This window comes from Mus caroli, unplaced genomic scaffold (genome assembly GCF_978045245.1).
Source record: "Mus caroli unplaced genomic scaffold, Mus_caroli_1 scaffold_2, whole genome shotgun sequence".
Classification (NCBI taxonomy): Eukaryota; Metazoa; Chordata; class Mammalia; order Rodentia; family Muridae; genus Mus; species Mus caroli.
Genome location: NW_028227257.1, coordinates 60,137,168 through 60,155,500, shown reverse-complemented (window position 1 = coordinate 60,155,500; position 18,333 = coordinate 60,137,168). Strand labels below are relative to the sequence as shown.

Sequence of the window (18,333 nt, the reverse complement as noted above, 5' to 3'; positions counted from 1 at the left end):
TAGGTCCCTTAGGGAAGACTTCGTTAGCAAGATGACTCTGACCTTGTACTTGGGCACATTGTTATCTAGATAAAAACTATATTTTTCAATCTCCCTGCAGGCAAGTGTGGTCATGAGACTAAGTTCTGGTCAGAGTTATGTGAGCCCGAGGCTTCCAGGAAGTCTTCCTAACAGGAAGAAAACTTGATTTTTAAATTCTCTGTAAACCAGGGTAGCCTCAAACTCAGGGATCTGCCTGCCTCTGCCTCCTGAGCGCTGTGATTAAAGGTGCACACCACCACTAGCCAGCTCTTGATTTAAAAAAAAAAAAAAATCTTCTTTCTTTCCTGGTCTAGAATAATGGTGTGCTCCTGGAGTTGTGGGACTTACTCTGGACCTCTAGGCCAAGAACTGTACAGGGGACAGCAAAGTAAAAAGCCATCAGAAGCTGGCCCTCACAGACTTTAGAGGGACCTTAGATTGTACCCCTGTGGACTTGATTAGACCCATCATTCTTCAAAGACAAAAATGCAGTTCCTAACTAAAAGCTTGTTGCCAGAAACAGACCATGCTACATCTGGACTGGGAACTTGATGTCTGCTTAGTAGACGAGGACAAAGGTCCTGTTCAAATGTTAAAAGCTAGGTTTTAAAACCTTGATGTATAGGGTTTTGACATGCCTCTTATTTGGAGGTGAGTTCTCTGTCCTCTTGAGTCTGGTCTATCTTGTGAGTGGCATCATCATTTACAAAATAAATAAATGAAAAAACGAGGCCATGAATCTGAAGAAGAGCAAGGAGGGGGCTTAAGGGGAGGGGGGTTGGAGGGAGGAAATGAAAGGGAGAGATGACATCACTGTATTATAATCTCAAAAAAAAAAAACCAAAAAACAAAAAACCCCAACCCGTGTGTGTGATGTATGCACATAGGTGCATGGGAGCCGTGATATGCATGTGGAGTGGAGGTCAGAGGACAACTTTGCAGAGTCAGTTGTCTCTCTTCACTTTTAAATGGGTTCTGGAGATTGAATTCATATGGTCAGGGCTTGTGTGACAAGTGCTTTATCCCCCGAACCATCTCACTGGCCCAAGGAGCCATCTTGAAGTGTGTTCTTCTGCCTTCTTTTTAGACACAGCCATTGTGTTCTCCAGAACTATACAAGATGTTTGTGCCAAGGTCTCACACATAGAGTGGAGAGAGTTCTTCTTGATCTGCCTGATCCTTGATCCAACAGACTCTGACACTAATCACAGGGTGGTTAATTCACGTCCTTATACTCAGAGACATAGATAGCTGGGAAAGGCTGGGTGTGGTGACACATGCCCATAATCACTGTACTCGGGAGCCAGAGGCAGAAGAACTGCTATGGGCTTAAGGGCAACCTGGGCTACATTGTAAATTCTAGGCTAGGCTATAAGATTACAAAGTTAGAGACTGTCTGGAAAACTAGAACAGTTGGAACACCTAGTAATTCTTGCTCTTTAGATAAAAGTTTAGTTCTCTTTCAAAGAAAAGAAGTTTATATGAAGACAGTCTAGACCTGATTTTTGTAACTTCATAAACCAAAAAGTCCCAAGGCCCCTTTATCTTCCTTACTGCCTAGAATAGAGGCAGACTGGGTGGAGCTCAGGTAGTGATGGTTGACAGGAGGGTAATCCTGAGGACGGCAGATAAAGCTGAAAGAGCCCCAGAACTCTGAGAAACAAAGAATTCTAGCTTTGTTTGAGTGGCTTAACTTTAGATCTTTAGGTTATATAGTAAAAACTGTGCTAGCAGATACAGACTTGCAAAGCCTTTGCTTAGAACAAGGGAGAGTTGGCTTAGCTGGCACTAGAATGTTGAGTTGTTGAAGAAGAAGCAACCATTAGATCCTGGGTGTAGCTGAGACTGCTAAGAAGAGAATGGGTATGCAGTGAGGGGAGGGGCAGAGATACAGGACCTCATAGAATATCAACAGTTAGGAGAGGGAGGGAGGAGTTGCTGAGAAGGGACTCCATCTTCCAGAGCAGAAACCAGGAGGGAAGGTATCATTGGCCTCTTTGCTCCTGCCTTTTGCACTTGTGTACAGAGACTGTGAGGATCAGTTTCCATGTAGACCTATTATAAGGTGTGGTGGTGGTCCTTGGAGCTTAGTCACTGGTTGCCCCCCTCTTGTGTCTCAGTACCTGCAGTAGTAACATGTTCCAAATTATTTGCAAGTTGAACTGGTTAGCAAGGAGGCTGTGGGCAGCGAGGGATTCAGAGAGCAGAGACAGCTGACAGTAGTCAGGTACTAGGGCCCAAGAGGGCTGTGGGCACACGGTTCAGCAACTGTGCAGAGTAAAGTCTTCCCATGTTTTCCCCACATCTGAGGTAGGATAGAAGGAGAAGCAAAATTTTGGAGACTTGAGAAAAGAGAGACAGCCCTCACCCAAGCCTCAAGTTGAAGCCTCTAATTAGCAACAGAACAAGAATTCTAACTAATCAACAAGGGCTTAAGGCCTTTCTCTCTCCCCAGCCACAAATCTGCAATTTCCTAGGAATCTCACCAGAAATTCCTTTTGCAAAGAAAAGATACATACTCAACTCTTTGTTCAACCCCAGTGGCTTCTGGGTTTGGTTTTTCCTCTTAAAAGAAGAAAAAGAAAAAAGAAAAGAAACGTGTTAGTGTGCAAGCATGTGCTCACGAGTGTGTGTATAGGTGTGCATGTGCCACAAAGCACACCTCCACACCGTCATGTGGGGTCTGCGATTGAACTCAGTGGCCAGGCTTGAATGAGTTTGTTTTGTTCTGTTTTGTTTTGTTTTACTTAAGGTTACCTATTGAGTCATCTTGCTGCACTGGTTTCTGGTTTTTACCTTATCAGATTATAATTTTATCCACTGCATCTCTGAGTGCCTGAGTACTCTCCACCTCAGGTCTCAGCTCTCTTATCAAAATAGGGTGGGGAGAGAGAAGGAAAAAGAACTTAGCAGCCTTTAGAGCTGGAACTTGAGAGCAAATAAAATGTACACACGGTCAGTGCCAAGATGTGAACTGCTGAGTCTCCCCTAGGAGTCCATGCTCATCTCATTCCCCTGCTTCCCCTTAGGAAGAACACGTTCCCATGTAGATGTGTCTTTTTTTTCTTTCTTTCTTCTGGTCTCCTCTCTCTCTCTCCTATTTAAGCCTATATTAAAGTCTCCCTAATAAAAATGCCAACTGTGGGGCTGAAGAGATGGCTCAGCAGTTAAGAGCACTGACTGTTCTTCTGAAGGTCCCAAGTTCAAATTCCAGCAACCACATGGTGGCTCACAACTATCCATGAGATCTGACATCCTCTTCTGGGGTGTCTGAAGACAGCTACATTGTACTTATGTATAATAATAAATAAGTCTTTTTAAAAAATCTAGTCTTTGACAAATGCTTGTTTTACAGACTAGGAAAAAGCCCTACACACTTCTTCGGTTGCAGTAAATGAATCTTTGGCTCGGAGTGAGCAGAGGCTCAGAACCAACTGTACAGCTACAGTGCACTCACATACATAAAATAAATAAAATAAATCTATGGAAAAAAAAAAAAAAGAAAGACCAGAGGAGTGCATTGTGAAGCTGAGGGCAGAGGTGAGAGTTAGGAGCAAGGATGGTGGTCAGAAGTGCTTTGTGGCACCAGAAATGAAAACAGATGAACCAATATTCACCTTCAAATCACTTTATTCTGTGTTCAAATGGTACAGTGCTCTTATAAACTTTATATGCGATGGTGAGTCAAACCTTGCAAAATGCAAGGTTCTATCTTGGCTCTCTTTGACAATTCAGAGCCTGTTCTCTGCATTGGGGAAGCAAAAGCAATGCCAGCCAGCTACTCCAGTAGAAGGCTAGAGGAGGTGATGAACATCCAACTCACATCAACAACACCTGGGTAGGGACCAGTTTTCCAGGATCAGAAGCCCAGCTTATCAGTGGTTCAGCGGAGTCTGCGGACTCATGCTCCCCAGGCTGGTAGGAGAGTGTGATAAATCCATCCTTCCCCAATGGTACTCACACGGGAGTCAACCCCCCTCACTGACAGGTAAGGCTGGAGCAGAGGCACTGGTGTGTCTTCATAGTATGGGTTCCTGTCAGTGTGGCTGGGTCTGGGCTTATAGCCAGGCCCAATCGAATCCACTTTAAATAGCAATGATGGAAACAGGAGTCCATTTGAAACATATAAACAAAACCGTTGGGTGTCATTCATCTCTCAACAACCAGGACTTTGGAGGGATCATGTGGCTCAGAAAGAGGGCCTTGTCCTCCAGGCACGTTGGGCTCCCCAAAGGCCACATACCTAGCTGCCCTTTGGCTTTCACCTGCTCACTGCAGGGACCCCCTTCTATCCTTTAGTGAAGTCTGGAGGCTGGGTGTCCGGGTGTCCAGGGCTTCCCAGGATTCTCCTCCAAAGCTGAGGTCTTTGTCAGAGTCCTAACTCACCATTCTGAGGTCATCTTTCCTAACTTTATTCTCTGAGTCACTGTATAAGAACGTAGATAAATCGGCCATAGTGTTTCTGTGATAAATAAGAAGAATCATACTTATAAATAAATAACCCCATCTGCAAGCCAGAGAGATGCCAGAGGACGTTAATGGCGCCAGACAGCGTCATGCACCCGGTGCTGCTTGCCCACAGCCTGCCAAGGCTTCCCTGGATCCTCACTCTGTGAGCTTCTGCTGCACTGTGAACAGTGCCTGGTTTCATTGGAGCTGAGGGCTCAGACCTGGTCCTGGTCAGGCTCACATGCACACCAGCCCAGGGATCTGGTAGCTGAAGAGGCACCAGTGACACAGGTTTGGTCACCTGTTTGGCTTTGCAGCGACAGAGACCAGGCTTTCTACTAATATTCTCTTCATCGTAGTAAAAAATAAAAATCAATCACAAAATACTATTGACAACAAGAATTCCATAGATGCAATTACCTTAAATTTACAAAGCATTTTCTAGCGAACTGTAAAGCAGTTCTTGGTCTTCCTGGACATTTCTCTAGACTGGCCATGGAAGGAAGAAAAAGAGGGGAGGGGAGGCTTAGGGAACTTTTGCCTCCAGCTCTAAGGGTGAGGGCTCTTGGGAACTAGCCACACTCTGTGCCCACATATTCACATTCTATACTTGAGACTGTGTGGGAGTCTGTGACCCTGGTATCTTCCTTGCCAGAAAGTGGAGAGAAGCCCTAGGGGTAAAAAACCCAATAGACTCTTCTTTTCTCTCTCACCTTTGTACATTTGTAACATTTTACTAGAAAGCCCAAGCCGGGCTGTTGCAACCCTAGCCAGAGATCAGGGCCAGCTGTGTGTGAGGTCTGCTTTGGAGGCGATGCTTCTGACAATAGAAGCAGACACAAGATGGATAGGACTCCCCCAGGCCTAGGAGGGACACTGGCTCCTCATGCGTTTCTTCTCCACCGCTAGTCTCACGGCCTGAATGAGCTTGTCTCTGTTATTGAGGATATTATACTCTGAGAGCTTCACCAGCTTGTCGAAGGCGGCCTCTGTGTACGTCAGCTCCTTGGTGGCATAGGGAGACTTTGGTCCATAGATGTTCAGCTGGCCCAGTTCCAGCTCCTCAGGACTTCGCTCTACACCTTGGGGCAGGAGGATATGCTATAGACACTTCTGGTAGATTGTAAGGACTTGTTTATACACATAGACACTTGCATGTATGCACTCTCACACATATGTGTGTGCGCATACACAGACACACACAGAACAGAGACACACACAGACACACACACACACACACACACACACACACACACACACACACACGTTCCTCTGGGCAGAGGCACAGTTCATCTATTTCAAGAGTCTACATAGCTGGGTATCATAAAATGGTCAAATGACTAACAGAGCAGAGACCATGTTGCCAACTCATGGATAAAGATGGAAGGAAGGAACTCTCTTTCTCTCTCTGGGCTCCGACTAGAGCTAAGCCAGGTATCCCAGCCAGGAGATTTCATCTATGTCCGGTGGGAACTGGACATAGAACATACAACATAGAGGGGGCTTACCTGGAGCCTTGTACTTCTGGAAGGTGTCACTGATGAGTGGGAAGTAAGCCACGATGGGGGCATCGGGCTCCTGGGGATTCTCCATCACGTAGCACTCCTTGAGGCTGTTGTCATCTTCCAGGATGGAGAAGCTGGGGAAGGGGATCTTCTGCTCCGTGCAGTACTCACAGGTTTGTTTCAGGGGCTGCAACAGCATGGGAGAGCCGTGAGCACTGGAAGCCTGGGGTAGGGAAACCACACAGACGTCCTGGGACTGGTTTCCTGATTGTCCTAGCTAACTCTGGTCCCAACCTGCTTTGCCACTGTGTGGAATTTTTAGGGGGAAAAAAAAAAGAGCTAGCTCAGGACAAAAAGTCCAGGCAGTAGGCTAGCCTAGCCAGCCGCGAGCTTCTTCCATGAATTTTTTAAACCCAGAAGCCCTGCTAATGCTACATCGACTAAAAGACAGAGCAGGGAGACAGCGGGGGCATCCTGTGAGACTAACAGACTCTGGGCCCAGTCCCCTGGGGTCCTGACTGGCAGTGTCCAAGGGCTGGGCTTTGAAAAGGTGCCGTTAAAAGTCAGAGTCCTGTGCCTGCCTCACTTGCATGTGCTCCAGCTAGCTATTTAGTCTTGGTTCCCGCCTCTGATCTAGGGATAGCAGTGACTGTGCCATCTACATAAAGAACTGGTGCAAGGGCCCGGCGAGAGCCTGGGTAGGGACGTACACTGTCATTTATTTACAAACCCAGGTCACAATCATTGCTCTCTCTTCTCTCTTCTCTCTCTCTCTCTCTCTCTCTCTCTCTCTCTCTCTCTCTCTCTCTCTCTTTCTCTCTGAGACAGGGTTTCTGTGTGTATCCTTGGCTCTCCTGGAACTCACTCTGTAGACCAGGCTGGCCTCGAACTCAGAAATCCCCCTGCCTCTGCCTCCCAAGTGCTGGGATTAAAGGCGTGCGCCACCAACGCCCGGCTCATTGCTCTCATTTTTGTCAGCTGTCTGTAATTCCTTTCTTCTCCCAGCTTTAGGCTGGATTTTATGTCAAAGTCAACCGGGAAAAAAAAAAAAAGAAAAGAAAAAAACAAAATAAACCAAAAAACAAAAACCAAAAGCTCAGGATTTTCCCTTAAAGAGAAAGTAGTAGTAGTAGTAATAATATAAGTTCAATTCCCAGCAACCACATGGTGGCTCACAATATTTCTAATGGGATCTGATGCCCTCTTCTGGTGTGTCTGAAGATAGCGACAGTGTATTCACATACTATATATATATGTGTGTGTGTGTATGTGTGTGTGTGTGTGTGTGTGTATCAACAATACCACCATTGGTCACCTGTGTGATCATATGGAAATCCTATGATTACATGGTCCCTGGGATTATTTTAAAAATAAGATATTACAAACGAATCATGATTTTTTTTCAGCTGAAAAATGACCAAGTACATCAGATGCTCAAACGTGATAATAAAGTTGCCATTTACTGAGTGCATGTAAACCCCCCAAGTCCCAGCGCATGAAAGCCAGCCAGTTGCCTGTGATATTTAGTCCTCTAGCCTGCACCATGCCATGCCTTAGTCTCAGAGTGTGTTTGCAGAGTGCATTTTCCCATTGCAGCCGCTCAGGCCTCTGAGGTGGTGGTGCTGTAACCGCGCAGGAGCCCTGAAGCCGGGGCTGTCTCTGTAATACTTGCCTTTGTCTGGGATCCTGCGCAGTAATTGAGGTGGATGATAAGGTCGACTTTTCTCTCTGGCCTAAGGAGGGGTGCGTAGCTGGAGTTGACAAAGAACGCAGTGTCCAGTAGGTTCAGGTGTTTTGCAAACTGTGTCAGCTGGTTTGGGAAGGTGTCCAGTACTGTGTCTGAAAGTCAAGCCTTCTCGTTACCATCCTACCAGGTGACCTGATGTCAGCTGTGGGTGGGGTGAAGGCCCTGGTATGTACTGAGTGCCCTCCCTGGAACTTTCTCTCTTCAGCCCGGGCCTCTAGCCTCCCACATACTCCTAGGGCACTGAGTCCTACTTCTCTGTGTAGGCTAGTGGACACCAGCATGCTCTTGAAGCTTTAGCAAGTCTTCTATGGGTTATGCACACAACCCCACTGTGACCCATCCATAGACCTAGTGGTGAAGAAAGGGCTTAAGGGCATCTTATAAACTATGGCTACCCACGGACCCAGAGTTATCAGCCCCGTTATCACCAGATAGCAAGGACAAAATAACAGTCCACGCTGAAGGGAATTTGCAGGCTGTGGACAAATAAAACAACAGAGAAGATTGCCATATGGTGGGATAGGACGAATGTTAGCCCTAGTCCCCAAAGCCTTTTCAAGGAGGCATACAGCATCCCAGCATCCCAGCTATGAGAGTGTGGCCTAAGGCCTGGGGCTGTGAGACTGAGCTGGGCTGTGCTTGCTCACCTGCAATGGGGGCACCACTCACAGTCAAAGGTGCTCCCAAAAGATATTGCTAAAAAAGTCCATATTTTTCCATTTGTACAACTGGGCCAACTTCTGCAGCTGGAACTGCTAGGAAGATTCTGTGGTCACAGCCAATTAACTAATTCATGCCTGTATTGCCCCCTGCTGGCAAAGCCATATTCATTCAAGCTCTCAGTCATAGAGTGTCATGCCCTGCCCCACTCCCCTCCTCCCCACCTCCCTTACCCAAGCTGGCTGTGTTCTGCCCAGTAACATGACCAGAGGAGACCATCTTTCTCTATGGCCACATCCATGCTTGCTTTTCCTTCCTCCCAACATCGCCAGCCCAGGTTGGGGTACCTTTCCACATAGAGAACTGACTGTTCTGTAAGTAGTCAGTATGCAGCTGCATCCCGTACAGGAAGTTGTGGAACTCAGACACGAAGGGCCTGCGTGTGAGGATTTCTCGGAAGGTGTTGGACAGCCATGATGTTGGGATCACTACTGTGGTCTCTAGGGGGTTATCATCACATCTAGGGATTTCAGGCAGGATGGGATCATCTTCTGTAGGGAGAAGGGATGGAGGGCAGGTTACAAAAGCTGGGGTAGTACCTGGTTGCTTGACCCCAGAGAGCGAGCCATTTTATGAGACAAGGGTGGAGGATATGGAGGGTATAGAAAAGGAGAAAGAGAAGGAAGGAAGGCCCCGGTGAGGATGGTGAGCCCAGAAGTTTGGTTTTTTTCTGTGCTCACGAATCTGTGAGCTTATCAGCTCTCTGGATATCAGAGGCATCCTTCTGGCCTCAGCATGAGTACCGCCTACAACCACCCTGCCCCCAGTGATGCTCTAGGCAAACTGCCTTCCCATGTCTGGAGTGATGTGGAAACCCTGACAGGCAATCAGTCCTTGCTTCATGACCCATAGCCAGTATATTCATTACCCAAGAGGGGAACTAGGGTGTCACCCACCGATGTCATGCAGTCTCTCCCTTGTCCACCTATAGAAAAACTCCTCTGAGGTGTGAGACAAATTCCAGGCATCAAGCAGGTTCAGGGAAAATATGCTACTCCACAACCCTAGAGAAGCAGAGAGGTCATGAGCAACTGTCCCCAGACTCCCTGCCCACCCACCCCAACTCTCACTGGTCCGGCCTTATCCCCATTCCTACTCTAGGCCAGGCTATTTGGAGGGTGGGGTGGGGTGGGGCTGACTTGGATTTCTGTCTCCCACAGGACAGTTCTATGCAGACTGATGGTACCAATGCTCAGCTCTTTTTCTCCCTTCCCTCAGTGCAGGGAGCAGGGAGTGCTTAAGGCACAGCTATGTCGGGGAATGACAGCTGAAAGTGTAGGCTTTAAGTTCAGGCCCTGTTCTGATCTTGCATCAGTCTACATGGAGAAAGCATTAAGACAGTATCTTGTATACAGTAAGCCTTGATACACATAAGGCTAGATCTTACTTTTAATGCAAATTTTATATAGTAATATTATAAAGACACATTAAAATTTAATAATAATAATAATAATAATAATAATAATTAATAAAGCCAGATATAGGAACTCACACCTGTAGTCCCAGTAGGGAGGCTGAAGCAAGAGGACTGACATGAATTTGAAACTAGCCTAGGATATTTATAAAATAAGTTCCAGGCCCACCTGGGCTACAGAGTAAGTGAGACACTATCACCAACAAGCAAACACTAATGATTATATTCTTAATTTAATTTAATTTCTCATCTTACATGGAGATGAGAAAACAGGCCCAGAGAAATTAGGTAATAGGCAACCTCTGTGCAGCTAACATGTGAAGAATCAGAGTTCAAACTGATCTACAGGTCTGAGAAGCACATGGGACCAAGTCTCAGGGAAAAAGGGACTGTGGGTTGTGGGCTGTAATGTGGAGTTCGTAGAAGAAATGAGCCTTGAGTTAGATTTTCTGGAATGGGTTGCTCTGGAGTAAGTCGATAGACATCCTGTTTAAATAAAAGAAGTTCAAGCCAGGGGTGGTGGTGCACGCCTTTAATCCCAGCACTCGGGAGGCAGAGGCAGGCGGATTTCTGAGTTCGAGGCCAGCCTGGTCTACAGAGTGAGTTCCAGGACAGCCAGGGCTGTCCTGTCAGTCTGTCAGTATACAGAGAAACCCTGTCTCAAACAACAACAAAACAAACAAACAAAGAAGTTTAAACAGCTGCCCTTGAAGCTGTAATGATAGGCTTATTTTCTGAGGTCATTTTTTGCAGATGAGACTCTGAAGCAAAGAACAAAGATTGGCTGCCACAGTCCGTGGACCCTGTACTCAGTGACCTTGGCTTCTGAGGAGCCAAAGAGCAAGGAACAGGGAGCTCGGCTAGGCTTTCCCAGCCAGTGGCTCTGTCCTTTCTGTTGGGGGGGTCCTCTCTGCCTGGGATCTGAGATGCTGTGTCTTCCCTGCAAGCAGACCCACTGCTGCCTGGAGCCAGGCAAGGAGAAAGTTGGGGTGATAATCTTCTATCTCATGGGGCTGGAGAGATGGCTCAGTGGTCAAGAGCACTGACTGCTCTTCTAGATAGAGGTCCTGAGTTCAAATCCCAGCCACAAATATCTTTAAAAAAATATTTTTTTCCTATCTCAGCTTTCCATACCTCAGAAGATCTTCCATGCAAGATCTTCTGAGTAAACCTCAAATAGACCACAGGAGACCAGGGTGCTGGGATCCTCCCTTTACTGATGTCTCCCTGGGTCTAACAGGCTTTGGGAAGATTAAAGCAGTTGCAATGTGGAAGTAGATTCAGGAGCCCCTCCTGGTTTAATGCAAAGCAGCAAATCCAGAAAGTTCAAGAACTCAAGACTAACCAAGGCGGCCAGCAACGGGCCTGGATTCTCCCTGTTATCTGTTAGTCAAAGGCAGGCCTGGCCCTCTCTGGGGCTGAGTATCTTAGGGAGTCACCTAGCATGTAGCACATCTCCGGCTCAGGAATCCTCTTCATCAGCCGCCCCATGAAGAACTCGGAGCCAAATAACTCGCTGGGGATGAAGGCTCCGTACTTCTGCATGCCCACCTCGTAGGGGGAGAACTCGAACCATTCTGTACACAGGGAGCAACATTAGTCTCAGGTTGGGGAGTCATCCACACAGCCTTCCCTCCAGCCCTCCAGTGGTTCCAGGGCCATGGGGAGCGTGCGATTGCAAGTTGCAGTTCCCCTTTGTGACACAAGGGGGCACTTGCTGCAGGACAAAACAACTCTACAAATCGCTGGGCTCAACTTTTGTTCCCCAAAGTTGGATAAACAGGGGCAAAAATGGACCCTTCTACGTTTCCCTTTTGAGCAGCCTGAGAAAAATCTTAGAGTTTCATTTTTCACCGTCTTCATTTCTCACTGACTCATCAGATAAGCCCCGGAACGTTAGGAGCCTGATCAGCTCCACTTATGAGGGAGATTTCTTCAGCTGTGGGGCACTGTTTATTGATGTGGAGATTGGTAAAGGGTGTGTTGTACCCGCCAAGAAGGGATCCCCTCTAAGTCACTAGCCAGCAGCGTTACCTCTGAAGTCCTGGTTGCTTACATCATCCTTGACATTGATGGTGAGGTAGATGGGCAGAGGGTTCTGTCCCCGGCACAGAGCAGCTCGCTGATCTGACAGCTTGCATTCGTTTTTCTGTAGGGACACCAGTGCTTAGGGGAGGTGGCTGACACTAAGCCAGTGAAGAACAAGAGAACAATCGGGAACCCTTAACAGGCTCCGGATGCCCCCAGGTAACTTGTATTGGCTTCAGCGACTGGAGCTGTCAACTCTTAAATGCATTTGGAGAATGCATAGCATCTTCTTAGGCTGCCTGGCAGCTAAGTAGGGTGGGGCTGGCTCTGTAATTTAAGGCTGTCTTCTGGGGTCTCAGGGTTCTCGTGTCTCAGGAGCTAGAGGATCTGGTGAAGGTCAGAAAGGGCACCATGGTTCCTTCTTAGTGCTATTATTTCCCATTCACTACTGAACCTGAGTGGCACCAGGAAATTTTGTCTTACTATTTTGGTGTGTTGGGTTCTCTCAAAATTTAAGAGGAAAAATCTCTCTCCCCTGTCCCTCCCTCCTCCTTCCCTCCTCCCTTCCTTCCCTCCCCTCCCCTCCCTCCCTCCCTCCTTTCTTCTTTCCTTCCTTTCTCCCTCCCTCCTTCCTTCCTTTCTTTCCTTCCTTCCTCCCTCCCTCTCCCTTCCTCCTTCCCTCCTTCCTTCTGTCCCTCCTTCCTAACTAGAGGCTTAAAAACCTGAAAGTAGGTGACAGTCTAGGTAAACCCCAAGTCCCAAGAGTCCTGTGTGTCATTAAGGCAAATCCTGACGCCTGGGCCACTGTGTCCCAAAGTGAATCAGGCAGCACAAATGAGGCAAAGCTGAGGTACTAGGGACCCAAGCTCTGACTATCCGTGGTTACTCTGTGCATAAAGACTCAGGACCCTGGGTGGAATGGCAAACACTTGTGCTGGCCAACAACTCTTAGCCCTTCTCTGAAGCAAAATAGGGTACTTATCACATGTGGACCCAGAGATCTGAACAATATAGGGTTAAATGTCCTAAAAGTAAAGCCACAGACTCAGGGAAGAGACCAGTTGGGTCAGGAGTGCTGGAGGGCAGTGGGTTCCTGCTGCAGCCAGAGTGGAAGAGCAGAGGCCTCCTCCCAGCCTCCTAGCCATGCCTCTCTCCTCCCAGCCTCCTAGCTGTGCCTCTCTCCTCCTAGCCCAGTTCTTCATTGCACGAGAGCCTCAGAACACTCAGACTTCCTGCCTAGAAAGCTGTCATGTTTTCTCCTCATCATATGGGTTACTATCGATTATTATTGCTACAAATTGTTTTGATGCCCATTGTGATAATGCATGCTTTTAATCCCATCATGTGGGGGACAGAGGCAGATGGACCCAAGGCCCTCTTCTGACCTCTGTGGGCACACATGGTACGAACACACACACACAGACACACACACACACAGACACACACACACACAGGTGAAATAATCATACACATAAAATAAATCTAAATAATTATCTTTCAACTAAAAAAATGAAAGAGGAATAAGTAAATATTACAGATGAGAGCTAGCCCAGTTTGGTGGCACATTCATGTAATCCCAGCACTTGGAAGGAGGAAGCAAGAGAATAAACTACAAGTTCAAAGCCAGCTCCAACTATGTGAGTTCCAGGCTAGCCTGGGCTATATATACAATGTGAGACTTTATCTCAGAACAACAACAAAAAATAAGAGTCAACTTATTGTTGACTGCTCAAAATGCCTCATTTCCTTTTCTTTTTATGTGTTTCATGTGTATGTATGTGTGGTATGCACACATATACTTAATGTGTGTTTGCATGCATGATGGTGTATGCAAGTGTGTATGTATGTATATAAGTATGTATGTGTGTGTATGTGTGTATATGTGTGTGTACATGTGTAAGTATGTGTATATGTGTGTATGTGTATATGTGTGTATGTGTATATGTGTGTATGTGTCTAGAGATTCCAAGGTTGACATCAGATGTCTTCTTCAATTGCTTCTCACTTTGTTTGTTGAGGAAGGGTCTCTTGCTGGATCAGGAACTTAACACAAGGGCCTTGTTGTGAGTCTTTCCAGGCCACACAATACTTACATGCTTCTGTCTGGTTTTTCCTTGTCTTTGTGGGGTCAGACTGAAAGCATGATTAACAGCTCTCTAGCTCTGCCCAGCTTCTTTCCCATTTTCTCCTGTGGATGCTTTGGAATGGCTTTCAGAAAATACGCTTTGTGTATGCAGGGGAGCACCCAGGCTCGCCCAACATGGGGTCTTAGTTCTCAGAAAGGGATGTGAAAGATGACCTCACCATCTTTATCACTCCAATATGTATTTGGACACCCCCATGATTCTTCCAGCATGATGATGCACCTGCAGGTCTAGCCTAATGTTTTTGACCATAGAGGCTCAGAGGAGGAAAGAGTATGATTGGATACCAGTCTAGGCAGGTGGGACCCAGGAAAGACTTGAACACTCACTTTATCTCCCAGACTGTACTCGATCAGCTTGCCCCAAAAGTCTGTAAACGTGGTCTTATAGCCCTCCTGGCCGTGCCTTTGGAGGTCCTCTCGCCATTTGTAGAGCTGATCTGGGAACAGGGCAGGCATCTTGTCTTTGACAACATGTCTCCGGGCCTCAAAGACAACAGTCTCCAGGTTTTTGGAGGACCACTCAGGATCACTGTACAAGGTAGCCATCGTCCTGGTGAGAGACAAGCACAGATGACCCTGGACCTGGTCTGAGCAACTCTATGTCCAGATGGGACAGAAGATGGGCAGATCTTGAGATCATGAGGAGTCCCAAACCTGGCAGGAGAAGAGCCCAGACAGAGGAGAGGGAATGAGGGAGGCCTGTGGCGAGAGACAAGCAAACACTGCTCCTCGTAACTGACCATTTCCCTCTCTTGAATGCCTATTGTATGTTGGGTGTATCACGCTAGTTGAGATAAGAATTCTGGGCTCAGATCTTCCTGGGTTCAAAACCAAGCTCTACCACTCACTTGCTATGTGATCTTGGGGAAGCTACTTAGCCACTCTTTGCCTTAGTGTCCCTAACTGAAGTGGCAAAGAATTGTGATTGATGTGCCCAGCTCATACAGTTCTTGTAAAAAATTAAAAATCATAGAAGTTAGCACTGAGTGAAGCACCAGAGCTGTGAAGAGGTCGGGATGGGAACATTTGATTCCTGGATTGGCTGATTCTGGACTAAGACACTAATTCAAGCTTCACTTCCTGGAGCCCAGAGCTGCTCTTCCAGAGGACCCAGATTCAACTTCTAGTACCTACATAACAGCTTACAACTATCGTTAACTCCAGAGGATCCAACGCCCTCTTCTGGCCTCTGCAGGCACCAGGCATGCTGCACAGACATACATGCAGGCAAAACACTCACATACTTAAAGTAAGTATTGAAAAGGTTTATTTCATCTCTGCTCCTCCTCTGCCTCTTCTCCTTCCCCTTCTTTCTCATTCTCCACCTCCTCTTTTCCTCCTTAACTTTTATCTGGACTGTGGTGAATGGAGGCAGCAAGGCTAGGCCTGAGGTCCTCTCTGTCTCCTGCTTGCCCCACAGAAGTCCAGCAAGGCTCCGCTGAAGCGAGTTAACTTTACAGTTATTTGGGAGCGGCCCTTGAACACAGGCCCTGGACTGAGTTCAGAGCCCGGGTTTGGGGTCCAGTGAGATGGTTCAGCAGGGAAAGGTGATTGCTGACAAGCATGACTCCCTGAGTTTGATCCCGGGCATCTATGTGGTAAGAGGAAAGAACCAAGACCTGAAAGTTGTCCTCCACACGGGCGTAGTCACACAAGCATTGTGTGAGTACACACGGACACATAATTTAAAATAATCTTTTAGAAGAAAGCTTTAAAAACTCCAGTCACGAGCTGAATGACCTTGACAGGCAATGGTCATCTAACTCTCTGTTCTCCAGTTCAGTGGTCCTTAGCTGGGTCTGGGTCTGTTGGATCAAACTTCTGTATGTCAACATAGGGAAGGGCCCTCTTTATTCTGTTCCAGAGCACCCCACAGTGGCAGGAGAATTTGTCTAAGGACTCCCAATATACAAACAAGTGTCTCCTTCCTTCTTAGGACTGGTTCCAAGAAAGATGGAAAATGGTGGGATCTCTTCTACAGATAGTACCCTGCCCTCCATAACACGTATTTGTTACTTTCATACTTTTGAAAAGTTTCCCCCAAACCCATTGCTAAGTCTTTATTAATTTAGTCTTCATTTATTAACAGGGTTTTATGTAGACCAGGCTGGCCTCCAACTCAGTAGGTAGCTGAGACTGGCCTAGAACTCCTGATCTTCTTGCCTCTTTCTACCCCCTGAGTGTTAGCTAGTATTAGAGGCATGTACCACCACCCTCAGCTTGTTAATCTTTGTTGATTAAAAAAAAAAACTTAAAAATTGATTTGTTTATTCTGTGCTCTGTTTGAGTGTATACCTGACTGCTAGAAGAGGCCACCAGATCCCATTACAGATGGTTGTGAGCCACCATGTAGCTGCTGGGACTTGAACTCAGGACCTCTGGAAGAGCAGTCAGGGCTCTTAACCACTGAGCCATCTCTCTAGCCTGCTAACTGTTGTTTTAAAAGGCAATTTTCCCCATGCTTTCCCCAGTTCAGGGGCCCTGTGAATGTTTTACTTTGACATTTTGACTGGGCCTGAGGCCCTGTCTTCTGTCTACCACACAGTAGCCCAACAGAATGATACAGTGCCCCATCCCTGCTTAAACAAGTTATCATTTTAAACATACTTATTATTATTATTATTACTGATTTTGTTTTTGTTTGAGATGGGGTTTCACTATGAAACCCTGGCTAGTTTGGAACTTGATAAGTAGATCAGGCTAGCCTTGAATTCACAAAAGTCCACCTGTCTCTGACTCCTGAATGCTGGGCCACCATGTCCACTATAATAATAATAATTTAAAAAAATATGTGAGGCATTGGATCCTCCTAGAACTGGAGTTGCAGGCACTTTTGAATTTCCTGACATGGGTGTTGGGAACTAAAGTTGGTTCCTCTGTAAGAGCAGCATGCTTTTCATAGCCGAGCATCTCTCTAGTGCTGTGACTTTCTATCTGGGTGTAGCCACTGAACCTGCGCCCTGGATGGAGTTTAGATTTTAGGTCTATGAATCCTGACATGGGTGACCTGGGGCAAGAACTTGTGCTTCTCCGCTATAGAATAACAGTGGAGTCATTACGGGTGACCTCCTTACCTGCAGGTTCTTCATCTAGAGAACTAACCAACTGTAGATTGAAATCATTCAAAAAACTCCTTCTGTTTACTGAACCTCTGTGGACTGTCATTATTCCCGAAATAAGAGAACATATCTACTTACACAGAAATCGCACTGGTGCTGTAAGTAATCTAGAGATGACTTCAGGAACCCCTTAGGAGTGTGTGGGGGACATTATGCAGATAAATTGCCATGTATATATATATAAGGGGCTTGACTATCAGCTGAGAGAAATAGTCCCCTGGATATCCTGTAACCAGTCCTTCTAGGATGCTATGCCGGATGCAGAGGACAGCACTTCAACTTGTCCCACCTGATCCAAAGCATCTGAGGAGTAGCTATCAAGGGGACTTCCCAGGACAGGTTCACATCCAGTCCCTCTGATCAGAACCACGAGGAGTTCCATAGAAAGAAAAGGCACAGCAGAGGGACTGTGCCCTGACACAGTAAGATGTAGCTCTGGCTAAGAGCGGTTAAGAACACTGACTGCTCTTTCAGAGGTTCTGAGTTCAATTCTCAGCAACCACATGGTGGCTCACAACCATCTGCAATGGGATCCGATGCCCTCTTCTGGTGTATCTGAAGACAGCTATAGTGTACTCACATACATAAAATAAATTAATAAATCCTTAAAAAAAAAAAAGACTCTTGTGTATAAAGACAACTGTGTCGGTGACATTCATTGAAACATTTTCATTAATCTGTAAGCTCCTTTATTTCTTTTGAGTTAAATATTAATGAACAAATAACACCCTCCCCCCCCCCCCCCCCCGTGCTATGTCTCCTGTTAGATTTGACCCTGCCAGGCTTCCTTTTAGGAGCCCAGGGTCCACCTCCCTTTCACCTCAGCAGAGTCAGGAGGAGGCAGCCCTGTGCAAGCTCTACTCACTCCTTTCAGCTGCTTGAGGCTGAGGCACTGATAGGGCAGCAACAAGGACAAAGGATAGCACCGAGGCACTGCAGGGAAGCAAGCCAGAGCAACCTGGCTGGTTATACCCATCCTGGGAGACTGGGCCAAGCCCCAAAAGAGGGTGGCTGCATCTCACTAGGAAAGACGGTAACACCAAGCTCATTTATCATTGGCCACCATGTTTTCTTGGACTGTGACCACAGCCCCAAGGACATAGCCAACAATGACCAATGTATACAGCAGCTCTGTGCTTAATACAGGGAGAGGCCAAGACTATTGTTAAGCCCACTTTACAGAT

The 18,333-nt window shown here is 46.8% G+C and overlaps 1 protein-coding gene across 1 annotated transcript in view; it reads right to left on the bottom strand.

Annotated features, from left to right (window-relative positions):
* Nucleotides 1-3,573: 3,573 nt before the first annotated feature.
* Pla2g4e (phospholipase A2 group IVE) overlaps nt 3,574-18,333 on the bottom strand; it is a 70,022-nt gene continuing 55,262 nt past the window's right edge. Inside the window, exons 13-20 of the mRNA XM_021156839.3 lie at nt 14,358-14,580; nt 11,891-12,005; nt 11,296-11,433; nt 9,339-9,446; nt 8,730-8,933; nt 7,648-7,814; nt 5,979-6,162; nt 3,574-5,552 (exon numbers count right to left, since the gene is read on the bottom strand). Of these exons, the coding sequence (XP_021012498.1) occupies nt 5,335-5,552; nt 5,979-6,162; nt 7,648-7,814; nt 8,730-8,933; nt 9,339-9,446; nt 11,296-11,433; nt 11,891-12,005; nt 14,358-14,580 (1,357 nt within the window). The 3' untranslated portion in view covers nt 3,574-5,334. The remainder of the gene's footprint in view (nt 5,553-5,978; nt 6,163-7,647; nt 7,815-8,729; nt 8,934-9,338; nt 9,447-11,295; nt 11,434-11,890; nt 12,006-14,357; nt 14,581-18,333) is intronic.